The 23,516-nt window shown below is 41.0% G+C and overlaps 1 protein-coding gene across 4 annotated transcripts in view; it reads left to right on the top strand.

Annotated features, from left to right (window-relative positions):
* The window catches only part of PLXND1 (plexin D1), a 183,428-nt gene that overhangs the window by 118,283 nt on the left and 41,629 nt on the right, over positions 1-23,516 (top strand). For all 4 annotated transcript variants that reach the window (XM_044451307.1, XM_044451304.1, XM_044451305.1 and 1 more), the window contains 7 exons: positions 1,756-2,022; positions 4,343-4,492; positions 16,268-16,382; positions 17,236-17,343; positions 18,094-18,206; positions 19,961-20,068; positions 21,222-21,352. In XM_044451307.1, the coding sequence (XP_044307242.1) occupies positions 1,756-2,022; positions 4,343-4,492; positions 16,268-16,382; positions 17,236-17,343; positions 18,094-18,206; positions 19,961-20,068; positions 21,222-21,352 (992 nt within the window). The remainder of the gene's footprint in view (positions 1-1,755; positions 2,023-4,342; positions 4,493-16,267; positions 16,383-17,235; positions 17,344-18,093; positions 18,207-19,960; positions 20,069-21,221; positions 21,353-23,516) is intronic.

Here is a 23,516-nt window from a genome sequence, read left to right on the forward strand (position 1 = left end):
AATTGAGTGGTGGGAGCTGATTCTGCATGGACCTCAAACATCCCATCTTGGGTAATCACTGAAGAAAGTCAGAGTGGCCAGGATGCTGGGGTTGCTTTCAATGAGTTTTTTAATTTCAATGCATTATGGTGAAAGAGATGCAAAAGATGCCCTGGAAGACTGTCACTTAAACTTTCTAGTCAACAACCGCTTTGAATGCTTTGTAAACCACCCGAGGCTTTTTGCGAATGGGGCGGCATAGAAATGGTCTAAATAAAATAAATAAAATGCTTCAGCCACCAGTCATTATGTTAGCAGTTGCTGATGTTCGCCTAGCCTCTTTTACATACTATAAGGCTAGCGGGATTGGGAGTTGGAGGCACCGCGTGGAGGTGGTTCCGCTCCTATCTCAACGGCCGATTTCAGGAGGTGGTGCTGGGGGACTATGGCTCTGCACCATGGCAATTATGCCATGGAGTTCCGCAGGGGTCCATTTTGTCCCCTTTGCTATTTAACATCTACATGAAACCGCTGGGAGAGGTCATCAGGAGGTGTGGGCTGCGGAATCATCAGTACGCTGATGATACCCAGTTCTACCTCTCGTTTTCCACCAATCCAGCTGAGGCAGTGGCTGTGCTGAACCAGTGCCTGGCCGAGGTAATGGGCTGGATGAGGGCCAATAAACTGAAGCTCAATTCAGACAAGACGGAGGTCCTGTTGGTGGGTGGCTTGGGCCTCGGGATGGGGGACTTGGGCCTTGTCCTAAATGGGGTTGCACTCCCTCTGAGGGACAGGGTTTGCTGCTTAGGAGTGCTCCTCGACCCTGAGCTGTCTCTAGAAGCTCAGGTGACGGTGGTGGCGAGGAGCGCCTTCCTTCAGCCTTGGCTGATACATCAGCTACGTCCCTTCCTGGAGAACATCTGCCTGGCGACAGTGACACACGCATTGGTGACTTCCCGATTAGATTTCTGTAATGCGCTCTATGTGGGGCTACCCTTGAAGACGGTCCGGATACTTCAGTTGGTGCAGAATAGAGCTGCCAGGTTGCTGACGGGGACTGGGTGTTGTTCTCATATAACCCCAGTTCTCTGTCAGCTTCACTGGCTCCCGATTGAAATCCGGGCCCAATTCAAGGTGTTGGTTATGACCTAGAAAGCCCTAAATGGCTTGGGACCTGGATATCTAAAGGAACGCTTACGTCCATATATGCCCTCCTGCCCCTTGAGATCAGCAACAGATGCCCTTCTCCGGGAACTCTCTGTGAATGATATTAGGAGGGTGAGTACCCGGAGGAGGGCTTTCTCTGTGGTGGTGCCCCATCTATGGAATGCGCTCTCCAGAGAGGTCCGCCTGGCACCGTCGTTCTTTGTTTTTCGGCGCCAGGCTAAGACCTTTTTATTTAAAACTTATTTTAATTGTTAAATTATTTGTATTTATAGGATTTTAAATTTTTAGCCAAGATGCACCAGAGGTTTTTGAATAATTTTTTTATTGTTATATTGTTATTTATTTATGTATTTTGTTTCTGTTGGGAGCCGCCCCAAGGCTTCGTTGTGATGGGGGCGGCATAAAATTGTTTTAAATAAATAAATAAATAAGCAGCAGGGCTCAATTTCACTAAAGTGCTTTTTCTCCATATGAAATGTTGATGGAAATATCTGGCCCCGTTTCAACAGATTTGAATATTCAAATTATTGTTGATGTTTGCAACCGTTTATATATTGATCTCATTTGATCTTATCTGTATTTGATGCACTTGCTTTCTCCTGCTTTCAGAACTGTAAGGTTCACTCCAACACTGTGATTACCTGCCCCTCTCCAGCTGCCTCCAACCTCACTGGGAGCAAGCCAGCATCAGTGGACTTCTACATCAATGGGCGTTTGTACACTGATGACAGCCTTTTCCCTCCTGAACACCCTGAGGAGGCTGTGCATATCAGCTTGTTTCACTTGGAGTACTACATGGACCCACAGTTCTTCACAGCCAAGAAGGAGAAGTGGATCAAACATCATCCCGGAGAACCCTTGACACTAGTTATACATGTAAGAGTGTGGCAAATATGAGGTATACTGCCTCTTTATATGTGGGTGTTTTCCATGGGATCAAATTATCTTTTTATTTAGAATTTTTAAATGAACACTAAGGTTCTTTTGTAGACTGAGCTGTTGATGATGAGTAATTAATAGTGAATAATGACTATAAAGGGAATAGCTACAAACCTTTCTACAGTTAAAACTTGCAAAATAAATAAAAATACTGTTTGCATCTTCCTGATAACTAGCCATTGTGAGTTGTCATGTCATCCAAACCCATAGAGTGACTTGCTGACAAGAGTGACAAAGAACCTTCGTTGCTCTTGGTGTTCCTCCCCATGCAAGTGCTAGAGACAGCTCCTTCATAGCACCCAAGTGGCACATTGGAGAGACTGTCACTAGTTGGCTGTTTCTGTTGAAAAAATATTTTGTGCACAGGTATTTTTCTATTTTTAAATTTAGTCAGATTTTCACAACTGCACAGCTGTACAGCTCTGCTGGTCCAAAACTGGAAGCCTTGCATAAGCAATGTCCTGAGGGATACCTGTTCCCAAAGTGCATTGGACATTGACCCAGAGAGGCTCCAGAGGTATTTTCTTGTTGTCCTCCCTCCCCAAAAGCTGACAAAAGGCAACTTGTCAAGTAAAAGCAAAGCCACACACAAAATTTACTTGCAAAATAGGGTAAGCACCTTTCCCCTACTTTCACAGCAAAATTCTCAGTGCTTTGAGGGTCTCCACCTAATAAGGCCCAATGCCCCCAACTTTTCAGCCATTTCTGAAACTAGGACTGGGGGAAGCTGTATCCCCCACCTTCTGGTTAACAGTCACTCCTGATAGCTGTCAAAAATAGGGCTTTCTGTAAAAACAAGAATTTAAGCAAGGCTAGATAGGATAGTTCAGATAGGTAAACATAGAGATTTCATATACCTGGTACTTCTGAGGGGCTTTGTCATGAACTCTGTCCTCCCTTTTTTACCCTTAGGCTCCAGACAGCCTCTTTGCAAAACAAATTTTCTGGCATTTCACAGCTACAGGGCAAAGTAACTCTTAAAGCTTTCTAGTAAGCTGAAAGATAAACCTCTGCTCAGTTTAAAAAAGGCAGCAGCTCCTCCTCCCCTTCTTTGATACCCCCCATTCATTCTAAAACATTCCCACTCTCCTGGTCAGCCTGGGAACCTGTGGGCTGGAAGGTGCTTCCCAGGCCTGGGCCACTGCTGGATCTCTCAACGCTCCCATCCCTGTGGCCTCAAATTCCCCTGCTTCTGCTTCTCCATTAGAGTCCCAGCCCTGCTGGCCCTGGGCCACCTGCCAAGAGTTGCAATCAGCTCCACTCATTACAGGCTTGGCCCTTTGGAACTGCTGTTCTTATTGTTACTTCAGGGATGGCAGTTCATAGTCTCCAGGGAAAACAGGAGGGTAAAAAGCCATGAAAACTAGCTTGCGATTGCTGTGGGGAGAGGAGACAAGGCTGTTTCAACCACCAAGTCCCCTGGGAAATAAGACTGGAAGGCACTGTGGGGGAGAACAACCCCGCAGTGAGCCCTGTTTATCTGTTGGGCACACTGGAGCTTCATCACAAAACCACCACCCTACCATGGCTTGTTGGCAGGTAGATTGGCATGACATGTGAGCCCACCTAGGGAGTGAAGGAACATTCTGTGCCTTTCCTATAAAAGTGCCTTTGAGAAATTCAGAAAGGCAAGGACATAGTAGGAAATAGACAAAAGAACACTTGGAGGGAGGAATGGAGCTTGAAATACATTCTTACTCAGAAAAAGGCTGAATCATTCTGACAGCTCCTGTTAAATAAACAAGGAAATCTAGACAATATAGAATTGAGTGGTTTGGCTACGGAACAATGCTAGTTGAAGACCTTTATGCACTTCAGACACATTATCCAAAGCATTTATCAGGCAATTTAAGCACAATCTGCCCACTTTCTCACAAGTTTTTTTTTACAGGTTTAGGTTATTTGTAATCAGATATGATCTGATGTGCAAATTCAGCGTTCTCAAACTTTTACAGTCTTCTTGTGCTGATGTTTTCCATTCTAGGAATTGGGAAAAAACTGGAAAACACTGCCTGTGTTTCTCTGCATCTCCATCATATCCAGAAAAGAAGAACAGGGAATAGAAGAGGGTGGTGCATTTCCTGTTGTGCCTTAGAAGAGTGGGAATGCTAATGAATAGCTTTGAAGTGAATGCAGTTATTCGAGAAATAATGCAACTTCAAGTTTAGTGGGCCTTTCAAGAAGTGGCCACTGTGAGTTAACCAGCATTGATTTGCTGATGCAATCACTTTGCTCCTGTTTTGTTTTTCATAATTAGAAAGAACCTGACAATCTTGGCCTGGAAAGCAATGAGTATGAAGTCAAAATTGGCCTAATTTCCTGTGAGATCCAAATTGTTTCTGACAAAGTCATTCACTGCTCAGTCAATGAATCTTTGAGCACCTCAGAAAGACAGCTTCCTGTCACAGTAAGTAGTAGAAGCTTGAAATCATTTGATCTGCCTTGTAACCCTCATACATTCTGGTAATACCATGGAATTTAGCTTCTTCTACAGTCTCCTGGAATGCAAACAGGAATATAATATTTTTCATAATATGGCATGAATGTTTATAACATTGTAATTCTGTTAGCCTTTAAAGTACTACAAGATTCTTTGTTATTATCATTAAAGGTATGGCCTGGTTCACATGATCACCACAGCTGAAACAAGCCATGATTGCCTACTGCATGCTGGGTGTTCTTTGCATAATTACCTGCCTATGTCTGAACCTATGTGGTGAGAGGAGGAAACAAATAACCTGAGGCTGACCATGTGTTGCCACTGAATTTTGGATTATGACTGTGTGCAAACACTGCACAGTTGTTTAACTCTGGGTTAAAGAAGCCATAGGTTCTCTTCCTGTGTTGTTTGTGGTTAACAACTGATACTAAAAGCATAGTGCAGGGTTTGCATCTAAATATTACCCTTGATTCAGCAACTACCACCACCACCCCACACAGTTCAATAACAACCTGTACTCCGAATGGTTGTTATGTATACACTGGCCAATGTCACCTGTATGGGTTAGAGTGCACTTTTTGCTGTGAGAGGAGCAATTAACTTATATGAGCTACTGTTGAAGGTTTCTTAGAAACTTCATTTAATTCAAAATATAGCTGAGGTTTGGGACCAAATGAATGGAACACAACTTGCCAGTCATTAAATATCACAATTCAAAGTGCTGTTGCTTCTTAAAGTCCTGGAGGATTTGGTGCTCTTCTGTCTTCTTGCTCACCCATAAACATTTCTTCAGCAGGTGTTTTCCTCCATGTTCTCCAACCTTCTGAGATTATCTGGCTGGTAAAAAGTCTTTCTTACTTATGGCACTCCATATCTGAAACTTTCTTTTGCAGGAGACTCACAAGGCATCACATTTAATTTCCTTCTCGTACCAGGCAAAGGGAGTGGGTAGAGTCCAATTAACTCCTTCTACCACTGGTGAAATCCAACATCATACAAGCAGACTTCAAGTTGTGCAACTGAACTTGTATCTCCTCTCCATCCCTAAGGACCCCTAGCACTCCCCAAAGCCACTCTAAAATTTTGGCAAACCCGCTAAAGCAGGCAGGGGGCGCTGGGGGCTATAGCGGGGAGAATAGGTCCCACCGATTCACTTGCACTGGCCTGGATTGCCCTTCCTTATTTGCACATGCTTCCCTGCATGCCGTCCAGCTGGCGTTATGTGGCTGACAATGTACTAATATTGCTAGTTTTTATTGTGTTCGTTTTGGGGTTTCTGCCATTTCTTTATTGATTTTATTGATATCCCATCTTTCTACAAAAGGATAGAACTCAAAAAAAGCCAAAAAAGCCCAGTATTCTTATTTTAAAATGTTATGTTTTCATTCTTAATTATTATAATTTACTATTTTTGTTACTCTGTATATTGTCGCATTTTTCCACTGAAGGGCATTTTATAAAGTGATAAATATGGAAAAATGTAACTTGAGCTGTAGTTGACAACGCAACTCACAGAATCACAGGATGGGGGGGGGTGTTAAGAACACTATCCTGATCAGATAATTGCTTCTTGAAAGACTCTTGCGTAGAAGGGCACACAACTTCTTTTGTCAACATGTTCCACTGTCATACTGTTCTCACAATCAAGAAGTTCTTCCTTGTTTCTAGCCTGCACCTGGTGCACTGTAGTTTAAGCTTATTATTCCATGTCCTACAACCTTGGATGAGTTAGAAGAGGTCTTTTCCTTCTTTGTGACAGCCTTTGAGGTACCTGTAGAGTGCTATCATCATGGTGGTTTCAACTGCGCTACAAAATTGTCCTCTTTTCCCCATAAGAGTCAACAGCAATAACAGCAACAGCTGTGTTGGAGCAACCGAAGGAGTTGACCCAGGAACGCCAGTGGGCCTTCCCTATACCATGCGAACTTGTTAGCTTAGGAAAAGGGCATGTTTACTCCCTTCTGAATGGTGACTCAGACTGAAACCCATTTACTTTATCTCATGTTCTGTTTCCTCACCAACATAATGCTAAAATATGGCAGAATCTTGGCAAGAAGCAAAGAGAATGAAGAAAGGCAGGGATTGCCCTGCAGGCCATGAGTAACTGAAACCCATTGATGATAGGCTGGTAGGACCATGGCCAATTAAGAAGTAGAATGCTCGTCTGAGGATAAATTAAATAAAAATAAAATTGAGTATGGGATTTGGTGTTTTCCCAAGTGGCAGTAACACAGGGTGGAATTGCAGGTCCTATCTTATCATTTATTTTTCCCTTAAAAATGCTTTGTCTTCACTCTTGTAAGACCAGAAGGGTAATTCTCAGTACTTTATTGTGAACTGGCATTTTTGCTGCTGCGCTCAGCACAGGAACTGAGCACTAAGTTTTATATTTTATTTTGTAATTATATTTTATATTGTAAGCCGTCCTGAGGCTTTTTTGCGAATAGGATAGCATACAAATATTTTAAATAAATAAATAAGTGGACACAGGGAATTGCATTATAATCAAGAGATGTGTACCGAAGGGGGGCAGCGCCATGAGGTTTTAATCAGCCCTACAGAGGCTGCTTTCTGAGGTAACTTTAGATTCATCATTAGGAACTGTGTCAGATTAATCTATTTAATAACCAGTGCCCCCACTCCAGTGTTCATTGGGATCACAGTATGTAAGAGAAGTTTTGTTCCCCTCCACAGGCCTAATTAAAATCCTAGCAACCCATTGCCCCTATACGGCAGTGAAGTTTTTTAAAAGCTCCCACCAGTGCCAGTGAGAGTATATTTTCTAAGCCTGATAGCTGTGAGGCAGGGAAGAGAAATTTACATTGAGATTATGGTTTTGGAGGGAAGGGTTAAGCTTCTCTTCCCAATTTACTATGGTCCCAATGAAAATACAGGGGTGAGAGGGGGAGCCTGTTATTAATACATTCAAGATATCTGGCAAAGATCTTCAGCATGATGATTTGCATTTGTTATTTCACAAGACTTTATTATTGTTGTGGATATTTTTTCTCTGACTGTGTCACTAATTATACTCCTTTCTCTGTAGTTTCTTTTACTTTCTGTGTAGCTCTTGGCTTCCCAGGATTGAGTTTAAAGCTGTTCGTGCTTTGAGAAATGGGGAGACATTGGGCCTGTTCACACAATCACAAAGGGAGAAATAGGTTGTGGTGGCTTATTTCCCCTGCTGCACATGCCAAGGTGATTTGCATAATTGCCTTCTCCAGCACAGCTTGCCATGTTGTTTGAACTGAGCAAGAGTGGCTTGTTGCTAAGTTAACAAGCCAAGCAGAACTCTAAAACAGCCCACAGATTCTGGGTGTCTTGTTAACCACAGCAGCAAGCCACTGTATCTGGTTTATTTCCTCCTCTGTGATCCTGTGAACCTGTTTATGCTCTCCAAGACCTGACAACCTATAGCTTTCTTCCTTTTCCTGTACACAAATCCCAGCAATCCCCTTTTCCAGTAAATGAGTTAATTTCAGTTTGGCTGCAATACATGACTGTCAATGAGAGAGAAAGAGCCTATTGGGACTTGAGAGGCCTGTGGCCAAATGGGATGGAAACTTCTCCAAACTGGAGAAATGAATGTTTTTAGTAGACAGCTGAGAGGAGGGTGTTGTTTTGCTGTTTAGGTTTTGAGCATCAGTTATCAGGCAGCATCTAAATTAAATAAATTATACATACCGGCAGAAATGTATAGCACTTACAGTTGCTGATCCATTGATAAAGAAAACCATAAAATGAGAAAATTCCATTGTGAAAGAGAACTTTTAAAGTACAAAAGGCTACTTTTTCTTTTAAAAAATGGATTTGTGATCTCACTTCAAAGACTGCATGTCAAATGTTATATCTAATTCCATGAAAATTGCCCTTTTCTGAAAAGTTACATTTATGCCCCTTTACTACCCTGTCAAACTGCAAGCTGGATGTACCAGACAAGGTACATATTGCCACCTTCTTGCTAAACCTGGCTGATTTATCAAGTATTTGGCAGTTCACAATATATGGCTGGCATATTATTCAGGGAATGCAAGTTTTGGAAAATGTATTTCTTATCCAAAATGGCATGTGTTATCTATACATTTGCTAGCCTGTGAAAGGTGTTTGCTTGCAGCATCCACAAAACCCAGCTAAGCAAAAAAGCATGCTTCTAGATAGAATACTGTCCTGGCACTGAGGCTAAAAGTGAATTTCATCTCTTCACTCCAGAACATTACCACCACAATGGTTCTCTTCTATTATAAATACATTAAATAATGTCATGTCCCTTATAGGTTCCCTTCACCAGCTTCCTTCTTAACCAATATAAGCTCCTTACCACTATCGCTCATCCTATCATTTTCTTTCACCTACCAACATGTCCTCGTTACTTAATCTTCAGTGCCCTAGCATTGCCACTTTTAGTCACCCAACAGTCTGCTCATCTGCTTTTTTGTTTATACTGTTCCAAGCAATTCCTTTCCTCACTGTTACACTCTGCAAAAACAGAGAAAAATAACCATTATCCAGAGGAGCAGCAATGTTTGCAGAACCCAAGCACACCATCAGAGCAGTAGATTTTCTAGCTCTTTCAAAATGATCCTGAAGGACTAGTGGAAATCACCTCTTCAAAGTAAAAAAGATGCTCATCTTGCCCCCAGACCTTACAGATCTCCACATAACATTATGGCATAACTAGAAGCATCTCTGCTAGGTGTTCAAGTAGCAGCACAGGTACTCAAAGAAGAGGAAGCACCTCTCAGAGATCAGGGTAAGAGCAAGCCTGGTGCTACATTAAAGAAAACCCATCGAGCATTATCATTACAGTCCTCAGTCTTTTCCTCCTGTTTCAGCAGGACTTGCTTTCTGTGGGTAGAAGACATAAATAACAAAGAATTGAATTGGACTTCCACATGTAGGAGCCTAGTAAAGCTCCCTAAGTCCTTTCCCCTTTTAGCTTGTGCTGTACATGATGCCCATCAGTTTACTGTCCAGTACAGTGTATCTGCAGTAGACCAGCACTCCTGCTGCCTAAAGCATTGAAATATGGATTCTGCCTCCAGAGCAAATTTAGCTTTTGCTCCCTTCACAGGGACACTTTTGTTCATCGAGAGAGTGCATGCCTTAAAAAGAATTGTTCCAGAAACCAAAGGGGGGGAAACAGTTCATACCTTCCTTATTTATTTATTTATTTATTTATTTATTTATTTATTTATTTAAAATATTTCTATGCTGCCCCCATCGCAACAAAGCCTCGGGGTGGCTCACAAAAAATACATAAAAACATACATAAATAAAAATAATATAACAATTTAAAAGAAAAAAATATTTTAAAAACCCCGGTGCATTCTCGGCTAATTTTAAAATCCTAATTAATTCAATAATTTAGCAATTAAAATAAGTTTTAAATAAAAAAGGTCTTAGCCTGGCGCCGAAAAACAAATAACGACGGCGCCAGGCGGACCTCTCTGGGGAGCGCATTCCATAGATGGGGTGCCACCACAGAGAAAGCCCTCCTCCGGGTACTCACCCTCCTAATATCATTCACAGAGGGTTCCCAGAGAAGAGCATCCGTTGCTGATCTCAAGGGGCGGGAGGGCATATATGGGCGCAAGCGTTCCTGTAGATATCCAGGTCCCAAGCCGTTTAGGGCTTTATAGGTCATAACCAACACCTTGAATTGGGCCCGGACTTCAATCGGGAGCCAGTGGAGCTGCCGGAGAACTGGGGTTATATGAGAACAACGCCCAGTCCCCATCAGCAACCTGGCAGCTCTATTCTGCACCAATTGAAGCATCCGGACCATCATCCAGAAGAGAAGACCCCACCTCCCTGCAAAAACCCTTCATTTAACTTCCTTTTGCTCTTGCAGGAATCCTAAGCAATCAGACTTTTTCAGTCCACAGGCATATATTTCTTAGCCCACAAGCTACAGATTCCAAAAAGCAGTCTGACTCACATCATACTTCTACCAGAACACCACCACCTCCTGCAGCTATTCTGCAAAACCAACTCCTTCATAGTTTTCTAATCCAGAATGACAATTCTGATGCCAGGAGTCTGTTTGTGGCAGGGAACCTCCAGCATTTAACAGACCATTGGCTTTTACAGACCTTTAGCAATGTCTATAACATAGACTACTGGGTAAGGGGGAACCTTCCTAGGTTCATTTCTTCTCCAGCATCACAGGGCATTACCAAGAGACACCTTGTAACCAAAGCTATGCAACATCTGTTACAAATAGGAGCAGTAGAAATAAAATCAAAGGCATGTACTTCATTCTCTCCATTGTGCCAAAACTGAATGGATGGTGGAGATATATACTGTACCTCAAACACCTCAACACATGTGCCAGGTACTGATAAACATAGTTGATCATCAGGTAAGCCCTTCACAAAACAGAGTTCCTGGTATTAGTTGATCTGATAGAGCCGTATCTCCATATCCCAATAACACCACATCACAGAAGTTTTCTTAGCATTTTGTATGAAAACAACCATTTCCAAAACAAAGCAATTCCAATGACCATTTAGTGAGCTCATTTCCTAGGGTTTTCATTATGATCCAGGTATCTATGCCAGGACATCTGCTCAAATCAGTATATCTCAACTCTTGACCTGCTGCTAGTTCTGATAGCTCCTTTCTGGCCCTTTGGACTGTGCATCGTGGAAATCCTAATGTTAGCTCAAAAGGACTGTGATTTCTTCCCCAGAAGTCAGACCTCCTGTGGCCAGGTCCCTTTTTCTACCCAGATGCACCCAGCTGGCTGTATGGCTACTAAATGGGCAATCTGAACTGTCATAGGCTACCCAAATTTATTTGTTTATTTAATTTCTGTACCACGCAACTGCCAACAGGGTGATTCACAGCAGCATATTTAAAAACAATATAAAATATAACAGTTGAAACATATTAAAACATCATAAGCATTAGCAATACAAAATTTAAAATCAGATTCAGTAGTAAACACCCTAATGGCACCCAGTAGGGAGTCTACAACCTGGAAAGCATCTTCCAGATAGTGCAGGAGAATGTTAATGTTGAAACAGCTGGCATAAAGGAGCTCCTCACTTTTCCACAAGAAGGAACTGACATGGGTCTTAAATTAGGTATATTACACAGATGAACGTATTGTCAGTTCTCTCCAGAAAAAGGCCAAGACAACCACCATGACCCTTAGATTCTCCTCATAGGACTTAGCTTTACCTGTGGCCTCTTAGCACTACCCAAACCCCCTTTAAGCTGCTTAGAACAATATTGTTAAGGATCCCATCCTAAAAGATCCTAGTTTTGGTCACTATTTCATCTGCATGAAGAATATCTGAACCCTTGGCCCTCTCCATTAGGAAAGGGTTCATCAGCTTTCATGGGACATGATCATTCTCAGAATTTACCAGACTTCCATGCCTAAGCTGACCTCCTTGTTCCACCAGAGCTGGGTCTACCACCTTTCTCTCCTAATATTTCTCATGTCCAAGAGAAGGACTGGCACAGGGTGAACAGTATGGAGAGTGGTTGAAACTTATCAGAAATTCACACAATCTTCCAGACCTTCAGATTCACTGTTTATATCCTTCCGTGTAGACTCCCCTTTTAGATGACTAAATGCATGCATTTCCGCAGAATATGACGCTTGCACTCCTCAAATGTTTAAGAGTCAGAACACACTCATCCAAGTCAGTAGCCATTTCAGCAGCCATAACCACTAATTCATACTTAACAGAAATTTGCAAGGCTGCAACTTGAGCAAATCCAAATACGTTCACATGACATGGTGAAATAGACACACATGCCTGTGGAAGGAGAGTTCTCCAACATATACCATAATTTTTTAGTTTAAATTATACTCCCATCCTAGCATAAATATTGCATTGTGGGATATTTTCTTCATACAACCCTGGAGAACAGATATTAATACTTACCAAGAAAGCTTCTACTAGTTCGGTGTGTGGGAGGAATCACAACTACCTCTCACAGTTTCTACTGTGCTTCTACCTTCTAATACCATCTGGAGGGAGGATTTTTAGCAGGAAAATGGGACAGAAAAAAGAGTTTGCCTGCTTCTTATGTGCTGCAGTTCTGATCTGGATCAGAATTCTTGCTACTTACTCTCAAAAGATCAAGCTTTAAAAAATATGCTTAACTTAAAGTAGCATGTTGTTTTACCCTTCATCTTCATGTGTAACTAAGGAAGTGCATGCAATTACACTTAAATTAATTTTTCTTTTATTATCCTTGCCTTTCCCATTCCTCTCTTTCCTTTTATTGCCTTTCTCAACCCCATATCCAACCCATAAAAATTTATAGTGTAAGCTTCTTAGGACAAGTATCTTTGTATTTTGCATATATTATATGCTCATATATGTTAATGAAACTAATAATAATATTATATAGCAGGAAGAGTGGCTCAAAAAGTTTTAATCTCAGTACAGATTGTAGAAGGAATAGTCTAGAATCCTTAAATACAGCATCTGGGCTTATTACGCTTTGCATGGAAAATTGAAATTCTGCATTGTTTTCTTAGACAAGGCATGTGAAAACATCAAGATACTGCTTTTCTTGGTTTACATATTCTCACTATCATAATATCTTATAGTATTTTAGAATGCTCTGCCAAGACCTGTAAAGTGGTCAATATGTTACATTTTCTTATTTAATTCATAGAAAGAAACTTGATTTCATTTGAAGTTAAGGTTACTGTTCATATTTTGGCCCTTTTTCCTGTCCCAAATCAAATGTCTGAAAAACTAGTACATGCTACTTCATTTGTAAAGAAAGTTTAAAGCTACTTTTTAAAGGTGAAAAAGTTTAAGTTCAGACAAAAAAGTACTATAATTCCCAGCATGCCCCAGCTAGCCATTCTGGCTGGGCCATACTGGGTTTTGCAGGATTTTTTCTTTTTTGGTCTAAGTGTACATAAAATTGCTGCTTAATAAAGTTTTCACTTGCCAAAATAAAGCAAGGTTATCATGTCACTAAACAATATTTTGAAGTACATGGAAAATATCAATTGATTTTTGACACCATTTCTAGAGGAAATGAATCCCATCCAGGAAACTCTCTTATGAAAGTTTCTATTATTTCCCAGAGCTAAATTATATCTATAAACACTGGGCATTGCAGCTTGAAAAGTGATGGGAAGTTTTCTGTCTTCACATAGCACAAGGGAATAAGTTGAGTGACACTTGTTGCTGTAGGAATGGCTTAACTTTAGGTATCCTTTCCCTTCTCTTTCGTTTGCCATATAAACATAATTTTTAGCAGAATTCCTGACAACTTCTAGCAATCCCTGCCAAGATTATGCAGTTGCCTATGCACAGAGCCCTAGAGTGAAGCTACAGCTTATTTGCAGGATTCACAATAAACTATGGAGTTTTTTTATTCTACTTAAACTCCTTTCCACCCGGGATTCCCTAGATGGCCATGCACTCTTCCTGTAGCTCTCTTCCCCAACCACAAATCATTTAGTGGCTTCCTAGCTTTTGTCGTGCAGCTTTTCACGCATTCCGAAAGGTTGAAATGCCTCATCTGGGACTTGGTTATTGGCAGTAATAACCTTAAACTACATTATACTGGCATTTTTTGGTCCCGCCCCTTTTGCCTTTGGCTTGCTCTCCAGTGGGGCACTTGAGAGAGTCTTCGAAAAGAAATTTAGTCCTTGGGCTTCAAGAGGTTCACTCGTGCCCTGTGTGTTAGGAATGAATGGGGCAAATATTCTTGGTCCACTTTCCATGACCAGGGTGGCACCAACTCTTCTGTTGAGGATGGTGAGGCCTGGGAAATGAGTTCTGTGGTCACAGAAATGGCAGGGGATGGTGAGGCGTCTCAAGGCTGCCATCTCCAGGTGTTCAGGCAGACCCTCAGAATCAACAGAAGTTGGAAGTGCCAGGAGGGGACATGAGAGAGAAGCCAGAAGAGCCTGGTCCAATCCTTCACCCCATGAAGTGGCATCAGGGGGGCTAGCCAACTCATGGGCCTGTGTGCAGCTTGCCCAAGTCCAGAGGGGACACCCAGAGGGGCAGGGGCCAGAGTTACTGAAAATGGGGGTACTTTGCATTCAAATTTGCATTCAACATACAGTTTTGTGCATGCTCAGATACTCTTCATATGCTGGCTATTAGCTTGCTGGATGTACATTTGAAATAAATGTTTTTACTAAAGAACTGTCTGTTATGTGAAAGGGAGAAGAAGGGAACCTAACTCCCAATACTGAGAGTTTGTACCCACCTTTACCAGTTATTGTAATGTGTAGAGTGCTCTTCAGCCCAAATCACATATGAAGTTGTATGAAATTATATTAGAACCACAGCACATTTGTTTATTTGTTATCTTTATATAGCACTCCACATTGCAGTATAGAGCTTGCAAAGCAGTGAACAGTAAAAGATAAAATTTTATGTATTTAAGTATTGTATTTCCATCAAATATTGGTCTGTTTTTCAATGCAGTTGATAAAATAACAATAAACATTCACCTTCATTGTTGGAGAAAATATATCAAAATATGAAGCTCCTAGAGGTTTGTCTGTATTGGCTTAGTCCAGCTTTCCTCAACCTGAAGCCCTCCAGATGTGTGGGAATATAACGCCCAACATCTCCCAGCCAGAAAGGGATGCTTGGAGTTGTCCCACACATCTGGAGTTTACCAAGTTGGGAAAGTCTATCTTAGTCTCTCTAGAACACACATTTTATTATAATTCAGACATTCCTCTTCAGGCATGTGCATGACTTATAAAAGTGCATAACGGACAGAAAGGACCTTGCAGATTTTGCATTGATTCTCTTGCTGAGCAAGGCTATAAACTCTAGCATTGCAGGCCTGAGTCTCAGTTGTCAGGACTGGCTCCCTCAAAACACCTGCAACCAAATTCATGTTGAAGAAACAGTGAACTGCAGGAATACCCAAGCACAGGCATCCCACTCCCCCATGAGAGTCCAAGGATCAGCGTTCTTAGTGAGCCTAAGTTCAAATACACTCCAATAATCCAAACAAGAACCAAAATCAGGGTCTTAAAGTCCAGCAGTGTATTCCAAGACAGTGAGTGGCTAAAGGCAAAGGAGTTCAAGGCATGCATTAAGTCAGGAGTATTCCAAACAAGGGATCATGTGGTGCCAGCAAAATTGTACCCACAGTCATCTTTCATCTCTTCACCCACTCACTTGTCAGTCCAGCCCTACAGCAACACTTAGCCTGAACTCCATCTTACTAGGTGTCATCCTCTTGCCTTTTCAGCCATTGATGTTGCCTAGGAGACTTGAACATGTCTTTTCCTCTGCCTTTTGGCTATTCAGCTAAGAATGTTCCTCAGGCAACTGTGATTCAAGCACATTTTCCCAGCTAACTTTGGCTGTAGTTGAGGAGGAACTGCTGCCCCCTCCCTGCAGGACGGATTCCCAGTACCCCAGCATTCTGTAGCTGTCTCCAAACCAAATTCTTCCCCTGAGAACAAGAGCTTAGGAGAAAGTGTGACATCAATACTGTAGACCAGCAGCTCTGGCAAATGTTCCATTTTCTACATGTGTATGTAAGGAGTTTTTGCACAGACATTCTGATAACTACCAACAGGCATGGCAGTGTTAATCAAAATACATCCTCCCATTCCAGTACAGCATTGTGAATCATTTAGCACTGCAGAGCCAGAAATGATATAATATGTTAAGTTCATTTGTCTGTTCAGAGGATTTCTCCCTTGTAACCTGATTTTTATTGCTCCTAGTTTCTCATTAAATAATTTAGTAATGGCCCATTCCTGTTCTTTCTTAGATTCAAGTTGGGAAGTACAATGAAACTATTGCTATGTTGCACCTTGGAGGAAGTGAGACGGCAATCACAGTTTCCATAGTCATCTGCAGTATCTTGCTTCTGCTGTCTGTCGTGGGTAAGGGGCAATGCCTGACTGATGAGTTTGTCACACCAAACACCTTCAAAACACTGAAATTTCAAACGTTTTTAACAGAATTTTATTTTGCATTAGAGTCAAGTCTAGAGTTTAAAAATAAATACTTCAGGTTTTGGATTTGTTAAAAAATTGGAGCCAAATCCAAGATTGCTGTCCCAGATACCCAGCGGGGGAAAGCAGGTATTTTGGTGTTCTAGGAAAAGCAATACACTTTCTAAAACCCTGCTTCATGCAGCTTTTAAACCATGGAGTGCTTTTTATCCCACTCAGTTTTATTCTTCATCTTCCTGTGTTACTTCCTGTCTAGCACTGAATCACACATACACAGACATGCAAATGCACTTTAGTGAGTCTCACCCATTCATTCCACTATCAAATGACCCACAAACTATTTCTGCCTGCATTTGACCACTCTAGCTGCCATTCAAAAGAAAGCACAGGCAGTTCCAAACTAACTAATTAATAAATAAATACAGAGGAAAGGTGTTTCACATTGGTGACTATGCAGTTTGCTTAGTTGCCCTTTGTAATGAATGTTTGATAAAGAGTCCACACATATACATACCTCCATTTAATGCAAATACTTGTGTCTTTCCTAAAAACACAACCAAACTTTCCTAATCCCCAGAAGCCTTCCTTGAAGCAGGACTCAAAGACTAGCCCACAGTTCTAGCTCTGTCAATTGTGTTTCTTTCTAATTATCTCATGTTTGTTAAGCAGCTGGGGTGGAGTTATACAATGCATTCCTTTTCTAAACCAATCATTTTAAAAGCCAATGCTATTTTAATGGAAAATGAATCCGTATCATTTTAGCTTGTGTCCTTTTTTGCAGCTCTGTTTGTATTCTGCACCAAAAGCCGCCGAGCAGAACGTTACTGGCAAAAAACTCTGCTACAGATGGAAGAGATGGAGTCCCAGATCCGGGAAGAAATCCGCAAAGGTAGGTATCTGTACTTCAGAATAGTGAAGGAGTCTGTGTAAATATCTTCTAGAACACACTGAAGGAAGTTGCAATTCTGAGATGCCCTTGGAATTAATGTTGCTGAGAGTAACTATCCACAAAAATAAACATGTCATAAACATGTGACCCAGATCAGCTTTCTTGGGGATTGCAAAATGACGTTATTACTATTGATAAAAGGGAAGCTGAAGCTTTGTCTTATGACTGAAATTTTCATTTAGTTTCCTGAATTTTGGGTACTTGCAAACAAACAGCCTAACTGAATGGCCATGCAACACTCTAATAAATGAAGGTCAGATGATTTAGCTGAAACTTGCTTCATAGGTCAGGGGAAATTGCAAGCTTCCAGTTTCCTGTAAATTATAAACTGATGAGCAGGCCATGAAAAGTGTATTGATATCTATGGCCGCTTTTCTATATAATCTTACTAAAGCCATCATGATAACTAGTACATTGTCTCATGCTTTTGGTTCCGTTTTTGGTCATGAAAATTCCTGTAAGGCCTTGATGTTTCACTAGAATCCACTGAAAAGAAGTGCATAAGACATTACTGCATGCAGAAGCAACAGGAAAAAGAAGTAGCCTAGAACTTTCTTAGCCTGTGAACATTCACAGAATCCTCTGTCCTATGTGGCCTATGATACCTACCTTTGTTCTAGTGAAATTTTGGGTGCATTTCGTGCATTACATGAGAGCACCTCTGTTCTAATTGTAGTTTCTTTGGATCAGGTTTTGCTGAACTTCAGACAGATATGACAGACCTGACCAAGGAGTTAAATCGCAGCCAAGGAATCCCATTCTTGGATTACAAGTACTTTGTGACCCGAACCTTCTTCCCCAAAGTAAGGCAACATGTCATACTACAGATTCTGAACAATGCATGCGGTTTCAACTGTACATGGCTGGCTCTTTCTTTCATTTGTCCTTTTTGCCCAATATTTACACTGCAGTTTAATACTAGTATCCTGTAATTGTCATGCTAGATATTAAACAAATATCTGAAAGCCATATCCTGTCACCTTTGATTCTTCTATAGTAACTGGAGAGCAAGTTTTCATTGCTGGAGATGGCATTGAAGAGACATTCCCAGTCTAAACCAGTGTGAACTATTATTCCAGCATGTTGTCATGTAGTATCAAGTGTTTTTTCTTAGGTGTTTAACAAGCAATGATTTTCCCCAGTTATGGATAATTTTTTAAATGTGCTACACCAATGAGAGATACATACATCTTCAGTTCCCCAGTGAGAATGGTGGATATCACACAGGAGTTAGCCTTGAGAATTACTACAGAGCTCAACATCATATTCAAACTACATCTAAGTCGAATAGCATCGGAACAATGCTATAGTTTATTCAATACAAGCTTATCAACCTTCGGCTCCTTATATCCCAAAGACATAAATATAACCTAATGGAGCTGCTCCAGTTTGTGTCTGCATCCCATCATTAATGTCACACCGAATGCAGTGCTTCCTTTTTCTTGTTATCAACTGCCCATTATATAATATCAGCTGGTTTAATTATAGTATTGCTTACTTGAAGCAGATGTGCTGCTTTGATAGTGGTAAAGAAATGTTTTGTTTCTTGTTTTTTTCTTTGCAAGATATCCTCTCAACTTCTCTTTTTGTCAAGCAGTTTGTCCAGATAAGATGCTAGACATTTATGGGTATCAGTAAAGCTATCAGCTGTCTACACATGCACTAAAACTGGTACATAGCACAAAAATAAAAATTGATGTTCTGAGAATCTTAACTTTTATTTTTATAAAGCTAATTTGTACCTCTTCTACTTGTGGAAAAACATGGGAATGTATGAGTAGTACCTAGTAAATGATAAAAAAGGAAACAAAAAGCAAACTGGGACTGGACATTGTTTCTGATAGTCTTCAACATACTGCTGGCTCCTTGTCTTTTTCAAGTGACGACTGCTTCTTATCCCTAACTTTTCTTGTTCCTATTATCCTCCTGCTCCCATCATTCCCCCTCTTCCCCCTCTTCATACATTTCCACCCTATTCCTTGCCTCACGATTTTAGAGAACCCACTGTTTAGAAGCAGAATAAATCAAAGCAAATAAAGAAAATAGACACAAATTCTTTTTTCAGAACTACATTCTGGGTGCAAAATTGAATTTTCATGTTGATTACACAAAGCCTTGGGCAACTCTAAGAGAATGAAACGGTTTTATCCTTTTTGCTTGGAGGACACAAATGCTCAAGTATGCAACAAACGCTGATCATGGCTTAGACCTCAATAATTCCTTCTTTGCTGAAGAGTCATGAATGTCAGATTAGCTAGTTCATAACCTTAGCACTGTGAATGCCTTGTTTCTCTCCAAACATACGCCTCCCCCAAAATTCTTCTATTTGTTCATTCAGATGCCTCTTGCCAAACATACCAATGCCTCCATAAAACATACCAACTTATTTCTTACTTATGAGTAGCCTCAAGTCATCATGACTCTCTCTTTGCCACTTTTAACAATGTTACTCTGTTGACATGGGACTTGGAAAAGACACAAAGAATTACAATCATTCCTCTTTTCATCAAAAAACCAAAACATGCTTTGGATTTTTTTCTGGTTTTTCTTTTCCTAGTGTTCTTCTCTCTATGAGGAGCGTTACATTCTCCCTTCCCAACATCTCAATTCCCAGATGGGGCTTCAGGTCCAAGAAACTCACCCGTTACTGTTGGGGGAATGGAAAGTAAGTAACTCTTTGGTAAACAGATTGGTTTATTATAGTGCTTAAGGAGTCCATGAGAAGTCAGACATTTCTGCACCGATGAAAAAGGAAAGTGGAATGAGCAATGAATTTGGTGCCAGAGACATAGAAACTACTGGTGAAATGCCTTCATAACCTGTAGAAAACCTGAGGAGAAATAAAACTGCTTGAAAAAAGCTATAGAATACATATATCTGCATTCAGTCTTTTGCTTTCTTGCAGAAGGGACCAGTTAGTACCACCGTTAGTACCAGTTAGTACCCTTTTGAGTCCAGGTTGTTTGCCTGTAATGTCTAGCAGAAGAGTGGGCAATTTGAGAGGGTCTGGAGACTAGTTTTGCTCTCTGAACCCCATGAGCAGCTGCACCACCCCACTGACAAAATACATACCACCAAATTTCAGTGGCACAGTAGCTAAAAGCCATGCTTTCCCTTGAAAACAAGATGCACAGTAAGAACTCTCCTTGTTCCCAAAAGGCCCAGACCTCCTGGAGTTGCCCACCTCATTATTTTATGAAGGGAATTAGACTTGACTTAGGTGCATATGGCTGCTGGTGCTATTTGGTTATTCTAATCTGCTACAGATGTGATTGATTCAGGAATGAAAGTAAGTGACTGTCAGGTGTTGTTTGCTTTTCTTTCGAAAGAAGATCGAGAATAGTATGCAATTTTGGACAATGTAGCCTGTGCTAACAGAGCACGAGGAAATACTCTAGTCTGTCTACTTTGGGGGAAGTTTAATATGACAGAGCTTTAGAACTCCTAATCTGCAGTGCCTTTGAAGGCCAGTTCTTAAGTGGATCGGATTAATTAGGCTTAAACAAGCAATAATATTTCCCCTTGTGTGCATACTGGAAGGACTGATACATTAATATTGCAATACAGGCTTTATTTGTTTGTTGTTTTATTCTGTGGATTTTAAAAGTTTATACCTATAAAATTTGTTGCTTTACCCCAGCTTGAGTATTTTCAGTGGAAATGTTGGAAAAGATTATTCATCACCATCATGTCATTTACTAACAGGCATTGAAAGCAATGTACGCAACCTTTAAAAGTGGAATAGGCCAGTTAAGAGAGTGATGAAGGAGAAACTTGTATGGCATGCTTTTCTCATTGAAATCACTGGTTTTCCTTAGATTCCTGAAAACTGCAGACCCAATATGGAGGAAGGAATTGCATTGTTCTCTACATTACTCAACAATAAGCACTTCCTCATTGTCTTTGTTCATGCTCTTGAACAGCAGAAAGATTTTGCTGTTAGAGACAGGTAAGACTCTCCTGAGATTTTAAGGTCTCTTCAGGTGACATCAGATCAGCTCAAGTTGTCCACACACTTCTTTTATCCTACAGTCTTGGGTGAACCCTGCCCTGATTTTTGGCATCTGAAAGCACTTCCTTGATAAATACAATCTTCACTTGCTTTTGTCCAAACAATTGCTTGCTATTTTTCTGAACTGGATATCCATGCTTATCGAGGATTGAATGCTTCCAGATGTTATTTAAAAAGCCCAGAGCAGCTCCACATTTTAAAGAGGGTAGCTAACCTGTTCAGATTTCGTGATGCTTGAAAGAAGTTAAAGACAAAACAAAATGAGCTGCTGGCTGCTGTTTATAAACTTGTTGCATGAAGGAAAGATTTTTAATTATATAAAAAGCATTTGAGCCCCATTGACTGGGTTCATATGGCATGGTAAGCCACTGAAGGCACAGTGGCTTAGCGTGTTGTGCAAACTGGCACGGTGCCTGGGTGGCTTAGAAGTAGTAAACTTTGCAACAGACTTATAGTTTTATCCTCCAGGGCTTGTGGTGTCATCTGAACCCAGCTGATACAACAAGCTGCAGTAGACTAAAAGAAAAGCTCAGAGCCGTTTGGCCAGAGAGGCAGAAATGGTGGCCGCTCCTGTCATGTGGTCCAGTGGTCCATCATTGCCAGCCACTGTAGAAGTGCCATAGCAGCACCTGAAGGCAGCTGGTTAAAGGCTTCTCTCCTCCCAGCTGTGAAGGTGAGCCCTTTGGGCAAACAACGCCCTGACTTTTTTTTTAAACAAAGGGGCATTGAGATTGTGCCAACTGCCATAGACACTTATTGTCTTCCAACAGGTGGGTATTCCAAAAGAGCAACAATGGGACATAACAAAGCACAAGTGATTGAAAAAGAAAATGGTTCCAGGGTTCTTGGTAACTCAGGGGCATCCCTTAATAAAATACTCACATGCAGCCTGTGATAGGAATTGGAAAGGATAGGGGATTGTGGTTTTGGGGCAGCAGCCACCCACCTTAGCCAGTATGTACTCCAGTTTTCCCTTTTTTATCCCTTCTGCCTCATTGGTGCCAATGGGCCACTTGAGGAAAATATACATATCAGCATTATTTGTGCAAAGGGGCCCAACCCACTAATTTTTTTAAGGGTGGACAATGGGCAGTCCATCCAGGGTACTGCAGTGGGTTCTTGGAGGGCACCTCATCGATGCCATCATTAGGATCAAGAGTGAGGGCTTGACTGCCTGGTTTGGGAAGTTCAAATTTGCTTTGCTTTGCTTCACTTTGCTTTTTAAACCAAGCTGCAACAAACCAAAAACTGCTACAGTGTCCTCTGAAATACCTGCAGAAGGACTGAACAGAGAGGTGGCTCCAGAGCCATAATGTGCCTGATTGTCATTTGAGGATGTAGCCCCTGGAGTAAAGAAGCCAGAGTACATGGCTTTAGCTTATTAAGTGAAAGGCTTATTGTGCCATGCAAACCATCCCAACGACTCAGTCCCCAGTGGGGGTTTCAAGATTGTTAAGTAATTTTACAATAGATAGAAAAATAAAAAATTAGTCCGTAAGTGGTTCAAGATACCCTGATTACTAAGAAAGCTGGAAAATAGTTTTATATTCCATAGCATATCAATGCAAGCTTTTACATGTCTGTTTTCACATAAGCCCTATTTATTTTAATGGGGCTTTCTCACAGGTAAATGTGTATAGAATTATACAAACAGCCTCATAGAGGCAAACCAAACTATGCCTCTGACAGGAAGATTCTGTCACATTCTTCAAGAATCCTGGAGTGGAAAGCAGCAGGAAGGATATGCTCAATTTTCCTTGTAGGGTAAAATCACTTCTTTATCTTTGTAATGGAAACACAGTGATCAAAGTAATTTTCTCTTTGCTACTCTTGCATTCTCTCTGCATTGCAATGCCCATGCAGCAGTTGTTAAGTCCTCTAAGTAGTCATGTATACCATCTCTAGAATTGCTAAAATTTCACAAAATAGTCTGCATGGCATTCGATGGTGTTTTAAACTGTATTAAAATTATCTGAAGTACATTCTATGGATGTTTCTAGCTATCAGCAAGAGATACAATATTTAATTCAGCTGTAAGAAATGTCCTGTTTTTAAGAAATGGTGATAAGGGATCTCTGAAAAGACAAGGAATGGGGAAGCA

Source organism: Varanus komodoensis, unplaced genomic scaffold (assembly GCF_004798865.1).
Source record: "Varanus komodoensis strain SLA01 unplaced genomic scaffold, ASM479886v1 scaffold6_2, whole genome shotgun sequence".
Taxonomy (NCBI): Eukaryota; Metazoa; Chordata; class Lepidosauria; order Squamata; family Varanidae; genus Varanus; species Varanus komodoensis.